Genomic DNA, 18,060 nt, shown 5'->3' with positions numbered 1-18,060 from the left:
GAATTAAATACACTGGCAAGTTAATTGTTAAATTGCTCATGATACATATTGCACAGGTACAAAGCTACACTTAAATTGGACTTGATAACCAATGCACAGAGGGGCAAGGTTACAGTTAATTGTGAAATTGGGCTTGAAACCAATACACAAGGGATGGTTAAATTTTTAAACTGGTACTAATACTCAGGCTATAAAGTTACATTTAATTGTTAAATTGGACTTGATAACCAACTCTCAGGGGAACAGGGTTGGTAGCCAATACACAGATAATGAATAACATTACAGTTAATTGTTAAATTTATCTTGATAACCAATACACAGAGAACTAAAGTTAGTTGATTGTTAAATTGGGGTTGGTAAGCAATACACAGGGGAATAAACTAACACTTAAATGTTAATTTGGATTGCTAACCTTGCTCCCCTGTGCATTGTTTACATCTAGACCAGATGTTTTTGAGTTGGAGTTAAGTAGAGAATGTTTTATGGTCAAATAAAACATGAAGAAAGTTAAATCCGGATAAATATATACTAAAGTTTCCATCCTTAGGCGACCCAAAGAACGTGAAGCTAGTCACTTTGCAGCAATGCTTCACATACTAATCTTCCTAATGCGCATTCTCGTGCAGCTGGTTTTTGTAATATTTTCTGAGGGGTAAAAATGGGGAACGTTGTCCTTTAACTTGGGAGGCGAAAAAAGATTAAAAGTATTCTGGCTGCCAAAACACTGGCTCTTGTGAAGGCAGTAGATATGGGATTCTATTTGCCAAATATTTTAAGTGAAATTCAGTATAATAGGCATACTGAAGATACTATGTCCATTGAATGTTATGTAGTTAATGCACGCTGTACGAGAAGAGTGAGTGAGAACAGGTTACAGATTGACCTGAGATGGCTTGAAACAAATGGAGAGAAAGGAAATGTCAAATTAAATGGGTGGATGGAAGTCATCAACTGTCTGTTTTACAAAAAGAAATGCAAGTACAAACAAATTATATGGGGTCCTAGAGATGTCTTGCAAAGTAATGCTTTGTGCAGAATATGGAGGCCTTTAATTTTTGAAATTTTGCTTGTACATATAAATGAATTTTTATTTAAAGACAAGGGGATCTGTATTAATGGTATTTAATTGTATGCAGGTGGTAGGCATTAACTGGGGATTTACTTGTGCTCATAAATAGGAACAGACAGACAATCTGTGGTTGTTGGGTTAGGAGGTACATTGTATGTAATGTGTATCTCTGTAAATACTTGTGATCAATGTCACAGGATTTCATGTCGTGTTTGCAGACGTCTTTAAAGCGGAGACATGGACGGCCGGTGGGTCTGATACCAATGGCGAGCTCACTGTACAATGTGTCTTTGGGGATCCTGCCATCTTTCATGCGGCTCACATGGCCAAGCCATCTCAAGCGCCGCTGACTCAGTAGTGTGTATAAGCTGGGGATGTTCGCCGCCTCGAGGACTTCTGTGTTGGAGATACGGTCCTGCCACCTGATGCCAAGTATTCTCCGGAGGCAGCGAAGATGGAATGAATTGAGACTTCGCTCTTGGCTGACATACGTTGTCCAGGCCTCACTGCCGTAGAGCAAGGTACTGAGGACACAGGCCTGATACACTCGGACTTTTGTGTTCCGTGTCAGTACGCCATTTTCCCACACTCACTTGGCCAGTCTGGACATAGCGGTGGAAGCCTTTCCCATGCGCTTGTTGATTTCTGCATCGAGAGACAGGTTACTGGTGATAGTTGAGCCTAGGTAGGTGAACTCTTGAACCACTTCCAGAGCGTGGTCGCCAATATTGATGGATGGAGCATTTCGGACATCCTGCCCCATGATGTTCGTTTTCTTGAGGCTGATGGTTAGGCCAAATTCATTGCAGGCAGCCGCAAACCTGTTAATGAGACTCTGCAGGCACTCTTCAGTGTGAGATGTCATTAGCAGCATCCCCAACACCGAACACCTATTCCTGCTGGGGGACTTTAATGCCAGGGTTGGGGCTGACCATGACTCATGACCCCCCCTGCCTTGGGTGCTATGGCGTTGGAAGGATGAATGAGAATGGGCAGGGACTGCTTGAGTTGTGTACCTATCATAACCTCTGCATCACCAACTCGTTCTTTCACACTAAACCCTGTCACCAGGTTTCATGGAGGCGCCCAAGATCGCGTCGTTGGCACCAGCTAGACCTCATTGTCACAAGGCGAGCCGCCTTAAACAGTGTTCAAATCACACGCAGCTTCCACAGATTAGATTAGATTAGAGATACAGCACTGAAACAGGCCCTTCGGCCCACCGAGTCTGTGCCGAACATCAGCCACCCATTTATACTAATCCTACACGAATCCCATATTCCGACCAAACATCCCCACCTGTCCCTATATTTCCCTACCACCTACCTATACTAGTGACAATTTATAATGGCCAATTTACCCATCAACCTGCAAGTCTTTTGGCTTGCGGACTGCGACACCGACCACTCCCTGGTGTGCAGCAAGGTTAGACTCAGACCAAAGAAGTTGCATCATTCCAAGCAGAAGGGCCACCCGCGCATCAACACGAGCAGAATTTCTCACCCACAGCTGTTACAAAAATTTCTAAATTCACTTGTAACAGCCCTTCAAAACACTCCCACAGGGGATGCTGAGACCAAGTGGGCCCACATCAGAGACGCCATCTATTAAACATTGTCATTTAAATGGTGGAACAAAAGTAAAAGTATTGCAGATGCTGGAAATCTGAAATAAAAATAGAAAAGACTGAAAACAGCATCACTGGCAGCATCTGTGGAAGGGAAAAACATTTTTTTTTTAAAGTATCAACATTCTACCATTTGGATTTACCCACTTATCAGAATTCGAACAGGCACCAATGTTTAGCATTGCTGACCAATTAAAAATCAAGTTATTTAAAAAAAAAATTCATATCAAGTCTTCTTCAAACTAAAGTGAAAATCCTACTTGTGCATACCATACCTGGATCGTATAAAGGTGGAGGCGGTGGTGGGAGGGCACCGCCTTCCTTCATCGTTTGACTAATCTTTTTTGCCGCTCTGATGGTAGCAATAAAATTTTCATGTTTTCTTCTCCAGTTTGAAGCTTTTTTGGGAGGCTCGGGCTAAAAAAAAAAAGAATCAGCAAATTGAAATAACATGGTAATTATTATACATGCCACACATATCCTGCATACAGCATCCTTACTTCCCGTGTCATGCTTTGTAATAAAAAATTTGCATGTGAATAATGTCTCAATAGAAATGTCAACATTTCATAATGAGAAACCGTTACAATTGTCATGAATTGCTGATAAAAAAACCATTTTCAAATTGGTTTTTGGAAAAAAAAACTTTCCTGCCATTTTCCCCTCAGTAACTGACACTTCGAATGTCAAGGTTTTAAAGAAATTAAAAAAAAAAACTAAATTCCAATCTCACATTCAGAATTAAATTTATTCACAATTTCTCTCATGTATTTTAATACCTTCAAAGTTTTAGTGAAAGGCATCAGCTTCTCCCAAAAGCCTCAGGTTGGACTTCATATTTTTGCCCAGAAAGAGGGACTCTTAAGTGAAGGTAGGTCTTGCAGACAGAGGATTGTGCAAAATTTCAAAGATGCATCAGTAGCATTTAAGTTAGCTGGATAATAAATGCTTTTTCCTCAGTCTCTTAAAATTTATTTGTTTTTAAAAATTCTATTTGAAGTAAAGTTAACCCAATAGTGCAGTTGTTCAGAGTGGGCAGTAATACAGTAACAATTGTCATTGCAAAAGAACAGGAGTGGCAAAGCAGCAGGACAGAAAGAGATGAAGTAAGTGGACAACAACAGAACTAAGGCAGACAAGGGCAATTTCAGTGCTTACCAGCCCAGTTAAAAATATTAAATATAAAAAAATGGAAATAGTGTATCATAATTTAAATTGTACAAAACACTTAAAAATATAACTCTTTAAAATCAAGTTCAGCTTTCACTTGTAGGGAAAATAGCTCAGGAAGAAAGTGGCCAAGCTGGCAGATATCTCAGGCAGTCATGACTGTGCAGTGTGACAAATTTACACAGGATAATCCCATATTAAATTTTGGGTACAAAATATTATAAAAAGTATGGCCTAAACACAACAGGAAGCCAACTACTGCTAAGAGGAAGTATATGCAGATACAAGTTTTTAATATTGGCAGACATCCACTCATCTGGTTTTCAGAATGGAAGGAATTTGATCCCAAATTAATAGGAAAAATCTCAATACCATTTAATAAAAATGGAATTTGACTTCGAATTAATGGCCCTAATGATATTTTCAACATGCAAGGAAAATGCCCTGTAAATTGTGCTTTCAAAATTAAATTTCAGTAAAGTGGCCATATAATAGTCAGTGGTTAAACTGAATACTGAGAAATAGTAGGAAATTCTAAACTAATCAAAACTGTGTAGATATTTATTGAAATAAATGCTTATGATTAATGATAAGACAGCCAACACTGAGGACAGAGCTAAGTAATAGCTCATTAGAAGGGCATAAACATGGCATACCTTATCGGGTTCTTTGCTAAAGATTGAAAAAAAGTTAGGGGAACACAAAGTATGAGTAGGTATCTGTCCTTCTGTTACAGCCACGTGGTGAGGGGTGTAGGTGGTTCCCACTGTTCCACTGCCACCTAACTGCAGCAAGTGTTTATTTATTAGGGTTTAATCCCTTTATGTATTGTGAAATGAACAGACACAAGTTTTCTTAGTCAGAGTTATACAGCACAGAAACAGGCCCTTCGGCCCATCGTGTCTGTGCCGGCTATTAAGTACCTATCTATTCTAATCCCATTTTCTGGCACTTGGCCCGCAGCCTTGTAGGCTTTGGCTTTTCAAGTGCTCATCTAAATACTTCTTAAATGTTGTGAGGGTTCCTGTCTCTACCACCCCTTCAGGCAGTGTGTTCCAGATTCCAACCACCCTCTGGGTGAAAACTTTTTTTCCTCAAATTCCCTCCTAACTTCATGCCCCTTACCTTAAATCTATGCCCCCTGATGCATTATGGACACCTCCGCTAAGGGAAAAAGTTTCTTCCTATCTATGCCCCTCATAATTTTGTATAACTTATATTCTTGTAGGTTTAAAACAGAAGATCAATTACTTATTGAGCAATATGCCTTATCCCAAGATTGTTGCAACAGCATTCAGTCACACACGCGTGCACACACGCATACGCGAAGAGACAAATAAATTGGAAAAGGGAAAAGTGGTTTTCGGGGTTCAATGTAAAGCTGTTGCATTCTTTCATAAGTCAAGTTCTCATTGGTTTGCAGACTTCTCTCTTCGTTGAAAGTTCAGTTTGAAGACAGAGGATCACTTCCAATTTCACTACTGCATAAGTTAAAAATGTAAGACTTTCAGCAGGGCGCCTCCCTTATGGTTTACTGGATTTTCTCCCAGCCCTTAGCTGGACAAGATGCTTGGTGATGCTTTTTTACCCCAGGAGTGTCTCTCTCCCTCCCAATTTTTCAGGGGCTATTTTTTAAGTCAAAATGGTCTTACATCTTGCCGCTGTTGGGAGATGTATATCGCCCTCTATGTGGTGGCCCACAATAGCCCAGGATATGGCCACTTCGTACCTTCTTGGTTTCAGAAGAACCCATTCAATTCAGGAATGCTTCAGGATGAGTGTAATTAACACCTATCAACTTGGTTAGGTATCCTTTGTTCTAAACAGTGTGGCAATGTTCGAAGATACATGCGGCCTCTTTTGCAGCATTGTTCTTTTTTTAAAAAAAAAAGTCCAGTTTTGTAACTCTTCAGTTTGAGTTCTTTTAGTTTCAATCGCTGCACTGTGAGTGTCACGGCTTCGTTAACTTTGACATCTTCCAGAACCCTTATGTGACCATTTGAAGTGACCAACACCAAAAGAGGTGAATCCAAATTGATCACTTGAATGGAATGGGGTTCTCCTTTGAATTTAAGGAATATAAAGTTGTTTTTATACTTCTCAACAGTCTCCCACTGTGTTTGTTAATTCTCTTAGCTAGAAGTCAGTTAGTTAGAAGAATACCTTCTCCTGTGACCATCTTCTGTAGTAACCTTCAACTATTAGGTACTTTTACAAATATCAAGTACATTCAGGACAGAGAGTAAGCAGTTATAGAAGTCAAATTGTACAGCAGCACCAGCCAGCTATGAGCACAGATAACTGTGTTACTTACCTGTATAAGTTATGAGATCAAGGAAAATGAGTTATGCCAGCTCAGATAATACTTGTGCACAAGGTGGATTTTAAAAAATTCTTTCATGGGATGTGGCCGTCGCTGACATTTGTTGCCCATCCCTAATTGCCCTTGAACGGAGTGATTTGCGAGACCATTTCAGAGAGCATTTAAGAGTCAACCACATTGCTGTGGGTCTGCAGTCACATGTAGGCCAGACCAGGTAAGGACAGCAGATTTCCTTCCCTAAAGTACATTAGTGAATCAGATGGTTTTTTTTTCCCAACAATCAATGAGAGTTTCATGGCACCATTACTGAGACTAGCTTTCAATTACAAAATGTTATTAATTAATTGAATTTAAATTCCACCAGCTGCAGTGTCCCCAGATTAGTCTGGGCCTCTGGATGACTAATCCAGTGACCTTACCACTACACGACCATCTCTCCCAGAAAGAATAATCAGCCAGAATGGAGAATCAGAGTGGAACAGGCGGTCTCACCACCAAAGTGGCGGACACAACAATTTCATAATGAGCAAACCAGTTAATGTGGAATTACAGCAATGCACAGATATGCCTGAATTATTATGTTAGTCAAACTGTTAGATAACCTAGTCTATAACTATTTGTTTCTATAATCGATCTTTAATTTGTGATAATTTCAGTCAATAAGTAGCATATGATTGGTTATAGAATCATAGAATGATACAGCACAGGTGGTGATTCTGGCTGATTCTGCCTGTGTCTCTGCCAGCTCTTTAGTATCAAATTAATCCAACAACCCTGCTCTTTCCCCACAGCCCTGTAGCTTTTCTTTCTTCAAAATATTCATACTGTTGAGACTTACTTTGATGATTTGGCAAAAAAGGGTTAATTTACTCAGTAGCTTGTGGGTATCCAAATTGATAACTGAATATGAATTTGTGTTACCAATCTAAACTGCAAGTTAGGGTGGCAGCCAAACATGGGCATCATTCCCTCCTAAGTTGGTCAGTAAAGCCCAGACAGTTCCTTAGTAAGTAAATAAGATAGAGGGTTAAGGGCTACGGACTAAATGCTGGAAGGTGGGATTAGACTGGGTAGATCATTTTTCAGCCAGCACAGTGGCCTCTTTCTGTGCTGTAAACTTTCTATGATTCGAAGAATGTGTCTTTTCTTTTTGCTCAGGAGTCCAAACCCACTGTTCTTACAGCATAAACAGCTCGATTACTATAAAACAGATCCTCCGACTTACTGCAAACATTAAAGGCCAAATTATCAATTGCACATACCTCTTGTCCACAACCCTTATTTCCTGTTGTCATGATCTTTGAGTGAAGCTTTTTTAAATTAACCGATATAATGGAAGAGCCCTATGTAAACATTTATGATATAAATTGCCAGTGCCAGTTAACATGTCAACATTACAATATAACTATTTGAAAGAAAGAAAAAAAACAAAGGATTAATCATTAATTTGAGAACAGCCCCAGCAATTGCAACTCTGGATCACCCTTTCCCCCTCCTCCTGCCACTTGCAATAGTCTTCTTTTTTGCCCTCCATTAAATTGCAAATAGCCTGTGTAATTGCAGCTCAACACCTCATTCCTCTCACCACTTGTTCAGTGGATCTCTTCAATCTTCCAACCCACACAACTGGTAACTGGCTGGAAGTACTGTCAAACAAGCCGGAAAACAAGCACAGAACTGGCAGCAAGACACAGGAATAAGTCAGCTTGCAGAGAATGGACCACTAAGCAGCAACAGCTGACAACCAGATGGAGATGATCAATGCCAATCCAAAATGGGCAAGAGCAAATGGGAACCTGCAAGCTTAAGGAACAAGGGAAGAATCTAACTGTGCTCAGGAGCAGGAACCTTGCTAGTCCCAGTAGATAAGTGCTACATGAACTGACAGAGTAGAAAAAGAAAAGTATATAGATAAAAATATAATAAAAAATGAAGTCAATAATAACTCGGTCACTAACCAAAACATGACAGAGATAAGTTTGAGAAACCAAGATATAGCTTCAAAGAACATCCAGTGCAGTGCAATTGTAGAGGTCAATGATCGTCAGACAGCTAGTCTAATGATGGCCATGAAACTATTGTTGATTGTTGTAAAAACCCATCTGGCTCACTAATGTCCTTTAGGAAAGGAAATCTGCTGTCCTTACCTGGTCTGGCCTACATGTGACTCCAGCAATGTGGTTGACTGTTAAATGCCCTCTGAAGTGGCCGAGCAAGCCACTCAGTTGTATCTAACCGCTACGAAGTGAATAAAAAGGAATAAAACTGGACCGACCACCCAGCATCGACCTAGGCACCGGAAACGACAACGGGAAACCCAGTCCGGTCAACCCTACAAAGTCCTCCTTACTAACATCCGGGGGCTTGTGCCAAAGTTGGGAGAGCTGACCCACAGACTAGTCAAGCAACAGCCTGACAGTCATACTCACGGAATCATAGCTTACAGACAATGTCCCAGACACTGCCATCACCATCCCTGGGTATGTCCTGTCCCACCAGCAGGACAGACCCAGTAGAGGTGGTGGCACAGTGGTATACATTAGGGAGGGAGTTGCCCTGGGAGTCCTCAACACCGACTCTGGACCCCATGAAGTCTCATGGCATCAGATCAAACATGGACAAGGAAAGCTCCTGCTGATTACCACCTACCGCACTCCCTCAGCTGATGACTCAGTACTCCATGTTGAACAGCACTTGGAGGAAGCACGGAGGGTGGCAAGGACACAGAATGTACTCTGGGTGGGGGACTTCAATGTCCATCACCAAGAGCGGCTCGGTAGCACCACTACTGACCGAGCTGGCAGAGTCCTAAAGGACATATCTGCTAGATTGGGTATGCGGCAGGTGGTGAGGGAACCAACAAGAGGGGAAAACATACTTGACCTCGTCCTCACCAATTTACCTGCTGCCGATGCATCTGTCCATGACAGTATTGGTAGCAGTGACCACTGCACAGTCCTTGTGGAGACAAAGTCCCGTCTTCACATTGAGGATACCCTCCTTCGTGTTGTGTGGCACTACAACTGTGCTAAATAGGATAGATTTCAAACAGATCTAGCAATGCAAAACTGGGCATCCGCTGTGAGCCATCAGCAGCAGCAGAATCGTACTCAACCACAATCTAACCTCATGGCCCAGCATATCCCCCACTCTACCATTACCATCAAGCCAGCAGATCAACCCTGGTTCAATGAAGAGTGCAGGGTGGCATGCCAGGAGCAGCACCAGGCATACCTCAAAATGAGGTGTCAATCTGGTGAAGGTACAACACAGGACTATCTGCATGCCAAACTGCGTAAGCAGCATGTGAAAGACAGAGCTAAGCGATCCCATAACCAACGGATCAGATCTAAGCTCTGCAGTCCTGCCACATCCAGCCATGAATGGTGGTGGACAATTAAATAACTAACTGGAGGAGCTGGCTCCACAAATATCCCCATCCTCAATGATGGGGGAGCCCAGCACATCAGTGCGAAAGATAAGGCTGAAGCATTTGCAACAATCTTCAGCCAAAAGTGCAGAGTTGATGATCCATCTTGGCCTCCTCCTGATGTCCCCAGCATCACAGATGCCAGACTTCAGCCAATTCGATTCAAGATTTCAAGAAGGCATACGGCATGCTTTCCTTCATCGGACGGGCATTGAGTACAAGAGTTGGCAGGTCATGTTACAGTTGTATAGGACTTTGGTTCGGCCACATTTGGAATACTGCGTGCAGTTCTGGTCGCCACATTATCAAAAGGATGTGGATGCTTTGGAGAGGGTGCAGAGGAGGTTCACCAGGATGTTGCCTGGTATGGAGGGTGCTAGCTATGAAGAGAGGTTGAGCAGATTAGGATTATTTTCATTAGAAAGACAGAGGTTGAGGGGGGACCTGATTGAGGTGTACAAAATCATGAGAGGTATAGACAGGGTGGATAGCAAGAGGCTATTTCCCAGAGTGGGGGTTTCAATTACTAGAGGACACGAGTTCAAAGTGAAAGGGGAAAAGTTTAGGGGGGATATGCGTGGAAAGTTCTTTACGCAGAGGGTGGTGGGCACCTGGAACGCATTGCCAGCGGAGGTGGTAGATGCAGGCACGATGGAGTCATTTAAGATGTATCTAGACAGATACATGAATGGGCAGGAAGAAAAGAGATACAGAACCTTAGAAAATAGGCGACATGTTTAGAGAGAGGATCTGGATCGGCGCAGGCTTGGAGGGCCGAAGGGCCTGTTCCTGTGCTGTAATTATCTTTGTTCTTTGATTCACTCCACGAGATATCAAGAAACAACTGAAGGCACAGGATACTGCAAAGACTACGGGCCCTGACAATATTCCGGCAACAGTACTGAAGACCTGTGCTCCAGAACTTGCCACGCCCCTAGCCAAGCTGTTCCAGTACAGCTACAACACTGGCATCTACCCTGCAATGTGGAAAATTGTCCAGGTATGTCCTGTACACAAAAAGCAGGACAAGTCCAACCCGGCCAATTACTGCCCCATCAGCCGAAGCTCAATCATCAGTAAAGTGATGGAAGGTCAGTGTCATAGAGATACAGGCCCTTCAGCCCACCGAGTCTATGCCAACCAACAACCACCCATTTATACTAATCCTACGTTAATCCCATATTCCCTACCACATCCCCACCATTCTCCTACCACCTACCTAAACTAGGGGCAATTTACAATGGCCAATTTACTTATCAACCATCAAGCTGCACTTGCTTAACAATAACCTGCTCAATGATGCTCAGTTTGGGTTCTGCCAGGGCCAGTCAGCTCCTGATCTCATTACAGTCTTGGTTCAAACATGGACAAAAGAGCTGAACACAAGAGGTGAGGCGAGAATGACTGCCCTTGACATCAAGGCAGCATTTGACCGAGCATGGCATCGAAGAGCCCTAGCAAAACTGCGGTCAATGGGAATCAGGGGGAAAACCTGCGGCTGGCTGAAGTCATACCTAGCGCAAAGGAAGATGGTTATGGTTGTTGGAGGTCAATCATCTGAGCTCCAGGACATCACTGCAAGAGCTCCTCAGGGTAGTGTCCTAGGCCCAACCATCTACAGCTGCTTCATCAATGACCTTCCTTCAATCATAAGGTCAGAAGTGGGGATGTCTGCTGATGATTGCACAATGTTTAGCACCATTCAGATACTGAAGCAGTCCGTGTAGAAATGCAGCAAGACCTAGACAATATCCAGGCTTGGGCTGATAAGTGGCAAATAACATTCGCGCCACACAAGTGCCAGGCAATGAACATCTCCAACGAGAGAATCTAACCATCTCCCCTTGACATTCAATGGCATGACCATTGCTGAATCCCCCACTATCAACTTCCTAGGGGCTATTATTGACCAGAAACTGAACTGGAGTAGCCATATAAATACCGTGACTACAAGAGCAGGTCAGAGGCTGGGAATCCTGCAGTGAGGAACTCCCCTCCTGACTCCCCAAAGCCTGTCCACCATCTACAAGGCGCAAGTCAGGAGTGTGATGGAATACCCACCACTTGCCTGGATGGGTGCAGCTCCAACACTACTCAAGAAGCTCGACACCATCCAGGACAAAGCAGCCCGCTTGAATGGCACCCCATCTACAAACATTCACTCCCTCCACCACTGATGCACAGTGGCAGCAGTGTGTACCATCTACAAGATGCACTGCAGAAATGCACCAAGGCTCCTTAGGTAGCACCTTCCAAACCCACGACCTCTACCAACTAGAAGGTCAAGAGCAGCAAATGCATGGGAACACCACCTGCAAGTTCCCCTCCAAGTCTCACACCATCCTAACTTGGAACTAGATCACTGTTCCTTCACTGTCGCTGGGTCAAAATCCTGGAACTCCCTTGCTAACAGCACTGTGGGTCTCCCTACCCCACATGGACTGCAGCGGTTCAAGAAGGCAGCTCACCACCACCTTCTCAAGGGCAATTAGGGATGGGCAATAAATGCTGGCCCCCACATCCCATGAATGAATTTTTAAAAAAAGCTACACTGCCAGTGTTACTTATTTTTTTTTTTGATTAGAGATACAGCACTGAAACAGGCCCTTCGGCCCACCGAGTCTGTGCCGAACATCAACCACCCATTTATACTAATCCTACACTAATTCCATATTCCTACCACATCCCCACCTGTCCCTATATTTCCCTACCACCTACCTATACTAGTGACAATTTATAATGGCCAATTTACCTATCAACCTGCAAGTCTTTTGGCTTGTGGGAGGAAACCGGAGCACCCGGAAGAAACCCACGCAGACACAGGGAGAACTTGCAAACTCCACACAGGCAGTACCCGGAATCGAACCCGGGTCCCTGGAGCTGTGAGGCTGCGGTGCTAACCACTGCGCCACTGTGTGGCATCATAAAAAGGTTACAAAGGATCTTTCAATATACTGTAGGAGAACAGACTGAATTTAACAACTATCTGATCTCATGGTGTAATTGCAGGCCTTCCATGAGTCAGCTGAATGGTTTAAAAACAAAATGACTGGCAAGCCTTTCAAAATGTACCCCGACTTAAGTTTTTATTTTCATATTTTAAATTTCACATTTTGGAATTTTGAGATTTCAAATTATACAATTTACTTGCTGTTCTCCAAATTCCACATGCATCCAGTGTTGCTTTTCTTTGCAACCTAGGCCCATTACAGTGCCCAGCATGGTCCAACCTTCCTGCTCTTGGCTCTAACTTTACTTATAAAGTGCTCATTGCTCACATGCCCTGTAGTTCCTTCCGTCACCCTCCCCAACAGATTTCCAGTACACGTATTTCTGTAACTTCATGCCTCCTATACATGTTGTCACTCTAGCCCCAGTTTGATTTTTCCCTTGTTGACCTTCTTGCAGTTTTCAGCATTCCCAATGCCCACCTCCTTGCAGGTCATCCTTGGCCCTGACTCAATTATTCATGGGATGCTGCCCTGGGTATGCCCAGTCTTGATTCAATTAGTCTTCTGCGGACCTCTTTCATTCATCAGGCCCAACGTAGCCCCCAGTATTTGTACATTTTTCTTTGGCCTTTGATGTGATCAGGCTTGTCAGACAAGGAAAGGAAATGTGAGCCACAGGCTGAAGGCCACAAGGAAAATATAACCTCAGCAGATAAAGTAAAAGGGGCTTAGGAGTCAGGTGACAGAAGAGGATGGGGGAAAAGAGATGATGAAATGTTACAGTAAATTTGAAGTAACCATAGATGAGAATGCCTTCCACCAAGTGATTGCTGGCTATGTGGAAAGACACCTCATACTTTGCAAATAAATCAATGGTACAATTGTTTTTAGATCAGTTACAACAGCACCACTGATTTCTCTGGAAAAACAAAGCAAATTTCACATAGCCAAAGCTTTAGATTTCCACAAGAATAAATCTTCCCACAGAAATGAGGGGGTTATCGAACTTAAAATAATGAAGCTTGCTCTACACAAATGAAATACACAGATCAATACTTACTTGCAATTTTTTCCCTGTATCAGGAAAAAAAAACACTTATGGTTTCAGTAGGTTGCAGACCTCAGTTTAAAAAAAAAATTAAAATGTTGATTGAATAAAGCAGATATTCGGGGGTATATGTTAGTCAGGGAAATCCCTGCAGCGCATCCCTTAAACAGAACAAGGATCTTCCTCATTTTCTCTGAAACTAAAACATTTTATTTAAACAGATCATATGGAGGAACTCTAAGTATTTTTCTTTGATGATACATCTCTTCCATCCTTAATGGTTTTAAACAAACATGGCATATGCATTCACCACCAGCAGCTGTCAGTTTTCCCTGAAGCTTTTCAAGAGGAGCCAATTGGAAGAGTAAATGTAAATTAGAGTATGTTTTTTTTTTTTAACCATTTTCTACTTTTCTAATGATTATTTGTGAATAAGTCTAGACAATAGCACAGCTTGTATAAAAGGAGCCCAGTGTTGCAAATATTTGAACTGATAAGAGGGCAGAGAACATCCCTGCATGTTCTCCAATGAGCGATACAATTTGGTTGAGAGTCATATTTTAAACCTGAGCTAACTCATTATGACAGAGTAAAATATGAAGTTTGATCTCTTTATGGAAATTGCTGTTCATTCAAGAAAAAAAAACACTTTAAAAAGCCTGACTACAATAATAAAGCTAGTTTACATGTACTCATTCTCGCTCTTTACTCCCAATTCCACTTCAGTTTTGCACTTTCCTAAACATTTGTTTGGCTTCTTGCAGATATTTACATTTATCTTTTCACATCTGTGTACTCTTACTGTTCTCCCACTCCAGTCATCACGTACTTTCCTTTCTCCCAAAACCTCAGGACACCCAGTAAACTATTGTTTACTCAACCAAACATACAATTGGGCCAAGAATAATGTCATAAGAAAAAATAAAGCTGAGAAAAAGCCAAAGCTCATCCCGGCATTACTTTAAATTTTCCATTATACTGTCCAGCTGCATTTTCAACATCGCTTGTTATTGCTGCAACTCTCTTCCCTAATAAATTATTTCAAATAATTCTCCGAGTTCTTTACAATATCCATTTTAAATTAACATTTCACTTTCAATTACATTCCCCTTCTTTTAAATGGTAGACCTTTGCAACTTTCCTCATACACCTCTCAATTCCACATGCCCTGCTCTGTTTGTGTATGTTTTATTTTGATCATGTAACATAAAACAAAGAACTTCAAGTGTAGCTTGACCACTGCATTGTAAGAGACCAGTATCCCTCTAGAAAATTATACATAAAATTGCTTTGGCTTTATACCCCAGGAATGCATTTGTTATCTAATTGGTCTGCCACCTTATTCACACATTGAAATGAGAAACAAAAAAGGAGGCCGAGGGGTGACTTGACAGAGGTGTACAAAATTATGAGGGGCCTAGATACAGCGGACAGGAAGAACCTGTTTCCCCTGGCAGGGAGGTCAGTTACCAGGGGGCACAGATTTAAGGTGATTGATAGAAGGATTAGAGGAGACATGAGTGGACATGTGGGTGTCTGGAATTCACTGCCAGGAACGGTGGTGGAGGCAGACACACAATTCTTTTAAAAAAGGTATCTGGACATGTTCTTGAGGTGCTGTAACCTGCAGGGCTATGGATGTGGTGCTAGAAGGTAGGATTAGTTTGGATGGATTGTTTATTTGGCCAGCGCAGACACGATGGGGTAAATGGCCTCCTTCTGTGCTGTACTTTTTCTTTGGGCCTATGGTTCTATGAAATTGCTAAGTCTAACCATCAATCCTAGGTCTCTTTTTCAGTCTTCGTCTGTGTCCTATTTATTGTATGTTTTGATGCACATTTTATGATCAATGTAAATCCTTTAAATTTACATTAGTATGTAAAAAACAAACATTGTCAATTGTTTACCTCATTGTATTGACCAAAAATTTTTTTTCTGCATTTTCTGTCTTCTTGCAGTTTCTTTTTATTAGGGAAATACAGCCAATTTCTGCTGACACAACAGCAGTACGGCCATTCTGGATGGTACCAAATTTGGCACCCTTCTTCGGAGGCTCCCTGGCCATAGTTTCTGCGTTAACCTAGAAAGTTTGGCCGTTAAACCTTCTGCTGTTAGGAGGCATCTTGCATCCTGTTCTTACTTTTGAAAACTGCATTAGATTCTAATGCAAATTACATTCTCCATCACCCACAGGTATTTATCTGCTGTCCATTGAACATATGCCATTTACCATGCCATCCCAACCCAATTGAAAATCACAGTATTAGTTTCTCTTCGTTCGATTGGTTGCTTCTGCTTACTGAACATTCTTTTTATTTCCTGCCCAATGGACCATTTATGTATATTCTTTTACACCTTGGTCACTTTTTTTTCAAACTCACATTCACAGATTTGTTACTATTTCTGGTCTAATTTGTCTCACTTATTACTATTTTTTCTACCATTCTTTCTTTTGACTTTTGAAGTTCCCATCAGCTCTCCAACAGAATTTCAATTGCCCGGCCAACTATCTTTCAACCAAGACCTGCCGAAAATAAATAACTTTTCAAATTAGCAAAGATTTCTTCCCCGCAACTACTTCATTTTTTATTAAGTTCCAATCCAACCTGCATGAAAACTTAATGCCTAAAGATTGCACACACAATATTCAAGGCTGAACATTTCAATAAACCTGCTCATGCAGACTTCAAGCATTTAGGCAGCTGTTCTTTAGGCATATTCCGACCTAAGTGTATCATTGAAACCTCACAGCTAGAAATAAACAGCAAGATTAACTATAAAATTAATATTTGAATGTTACATTTTTGAGATCTAATAATGCAGAAGCTGAAATAGCAGAATACCACCATTAAAATAGAATTCCCAACAATGCCTGTACATGCCAGAAAGTAACTGCACAAAAACACCTACAATTCACAAAGGTCAAACTGTGATTGTCAAAGTTAAATCTGTGATTCATTAATCTTCTACATGTGTAACCGATCAAAACTTTCAGCCAAAATGATAAAATGTTAAAGGATGAGATGTGGGGGCAGTGGTCAGGGGTGGGAAGAGAAAAGAGATAAGATGGCACAGCCAGTGCTTCTATCTCTATTTTGCCATCAGCAATTGGAGCAGGCTATGGCAACTTTATTACTCCTGGATGCTGGTTCCTGCAGTCAAATGGAGTTAAGAGTTTTATATCAATTAAGACCAAAACCTGAGACTACTGACAAATAAGCCATCAAAGCATTTTTGCTTCTCATGGTCAACCACAAAATATTAAGATTTCACATGGCTACTTCCAATCACATGTGTCCTCTTTACCCCAGCTTGATTTCCTCCTTAGTGATATTCAGATACAACACTCTAGAACAAGCAATAAACCTGTAACTTTTAAATCTAATAACCTTCTTTATTTCATGAAATAATGCAGTACCGGTTTGGCTGCAAAGATGCACTGCATTTGCATGTAACAATGATTTCTTCAAAGAATAGTATTTACAATACTTGCAACACTGCTCTACCCCAGGTGCTGGAGGCACCTCAGTAAGAGAGCCTTGTTCGCTTTGTTTACTGCTTTTTAAAGGACCCGATTTGGGATTTTGTAGTAAAAACTTCTTTCACTGATTGAAAGAGCCTACACCAAAACTGGTGCGGCCAGTATGTGACCGACGCGCCCAGGGACATGAAAGGCAGCCCGAGTGCCCATGAGGCGGTCGTCGAGGCTCAGGGCCTCAATCCAGCCTCGGTCATCCTTCCACCGTCACAGCTGGGAGCCGGGAAAGAAGCTCCACCGTGAGCTGGATGGCGACCATGAGTGCAGCATCAGCCTGGAGGAGGCCGACATTGAGGAGGCCGTGGCAGGCTGTGGGCTAGCCCGCTCGCCAGGGTCGCGAACCCCACCAGACGCCTTCCCCTTTCCCCCCCACACCATCTTCCCCCTAGCGCCCCCTTCCCAGCTCTCCCCTTTCCCCACTCGTACCCACTTACCCCATCCCCTCTCACACCCACTTCCCAGCTCCCCCCTCACACCATCGTCCCCTCACACCCCCCCCTTCCTAGCTCCCCCTCGCACCCCTTCCCTCTCCCTCCATGAAATTATACAGCTTACTTGTTAGGGCCCCTGCTCAGGGATAGGAGCTAACAACCCCACTGCCTTGTGGGCGTCTCGGGAGAGGCCAAGGCTAAGGGAGTAAACCCGAACAGAAAATCTGGAGCGGAATTCCGAAGGCAGTCATGTGTCACCTTTGGCATGTTTCCGACAGTTCCTGCAGCCATACCGGTGCCATACGTCGTGCTCTGCACTCCTTTGGACCCCACCGGGAAGGCCGACAGGGAGGTTTTGACGCTTGGGCAACTCACAACCTCCATACATCCGCCAGGCATGCGCCATGGAGGGGTCACTCCATAGTCACCACAGTGACCAAAACAACACGGAAGGCAGCAGTTGCGGGTTAGAA

At 42.6% G+C, this 18,060-nt stretch overlaps 1 protein-coding gene across 1 annotated transcript in view; it reads right to left on the bottom strand.

Annotated features, from left to right (window-relative positions):
* The window catches only part of zc2hc1a (zinc finger, C2HC-type containing 1A), a 75,797-nt gene that overhangs the window by 45,154 nt on the left and 12,583 nt on the right, over nt 1-18,060 (bottom strand). The window contains exon 4 of the mRNA XM_068032091.1: nt 2,972-3,113. Within this exon, the coding sequence (XP_067888192.1) occupies nt 2,972-3,113 (142 nt within the window). The remainder of the gene's footprint in view (nt 1-2,971; nt 3,114-18,060) is intronic.

The sequence above is a fragment of the Heterodontus francisci genome, chromosome 5 (assembly GCF_036365525.1).
Source record: "Heterodontus francisci isolate sHetFra1 chromosome 5, sHetFra1.hap1, whole genome shotgun sequence".
NCBI classification, from domain to species: domain Eukaryota; kingdom Metazoa; phylum Chordata; class Chondrichthyes; order Heterodontiformes; family Heterodontidae; genus Heterodontus; species Heterodontus francisci.
The sequence above is the reverse complement of the archived record's forward strand: the minus strand, read 5'-3'. Positions and strand labels throughout refer to the sequence as shown.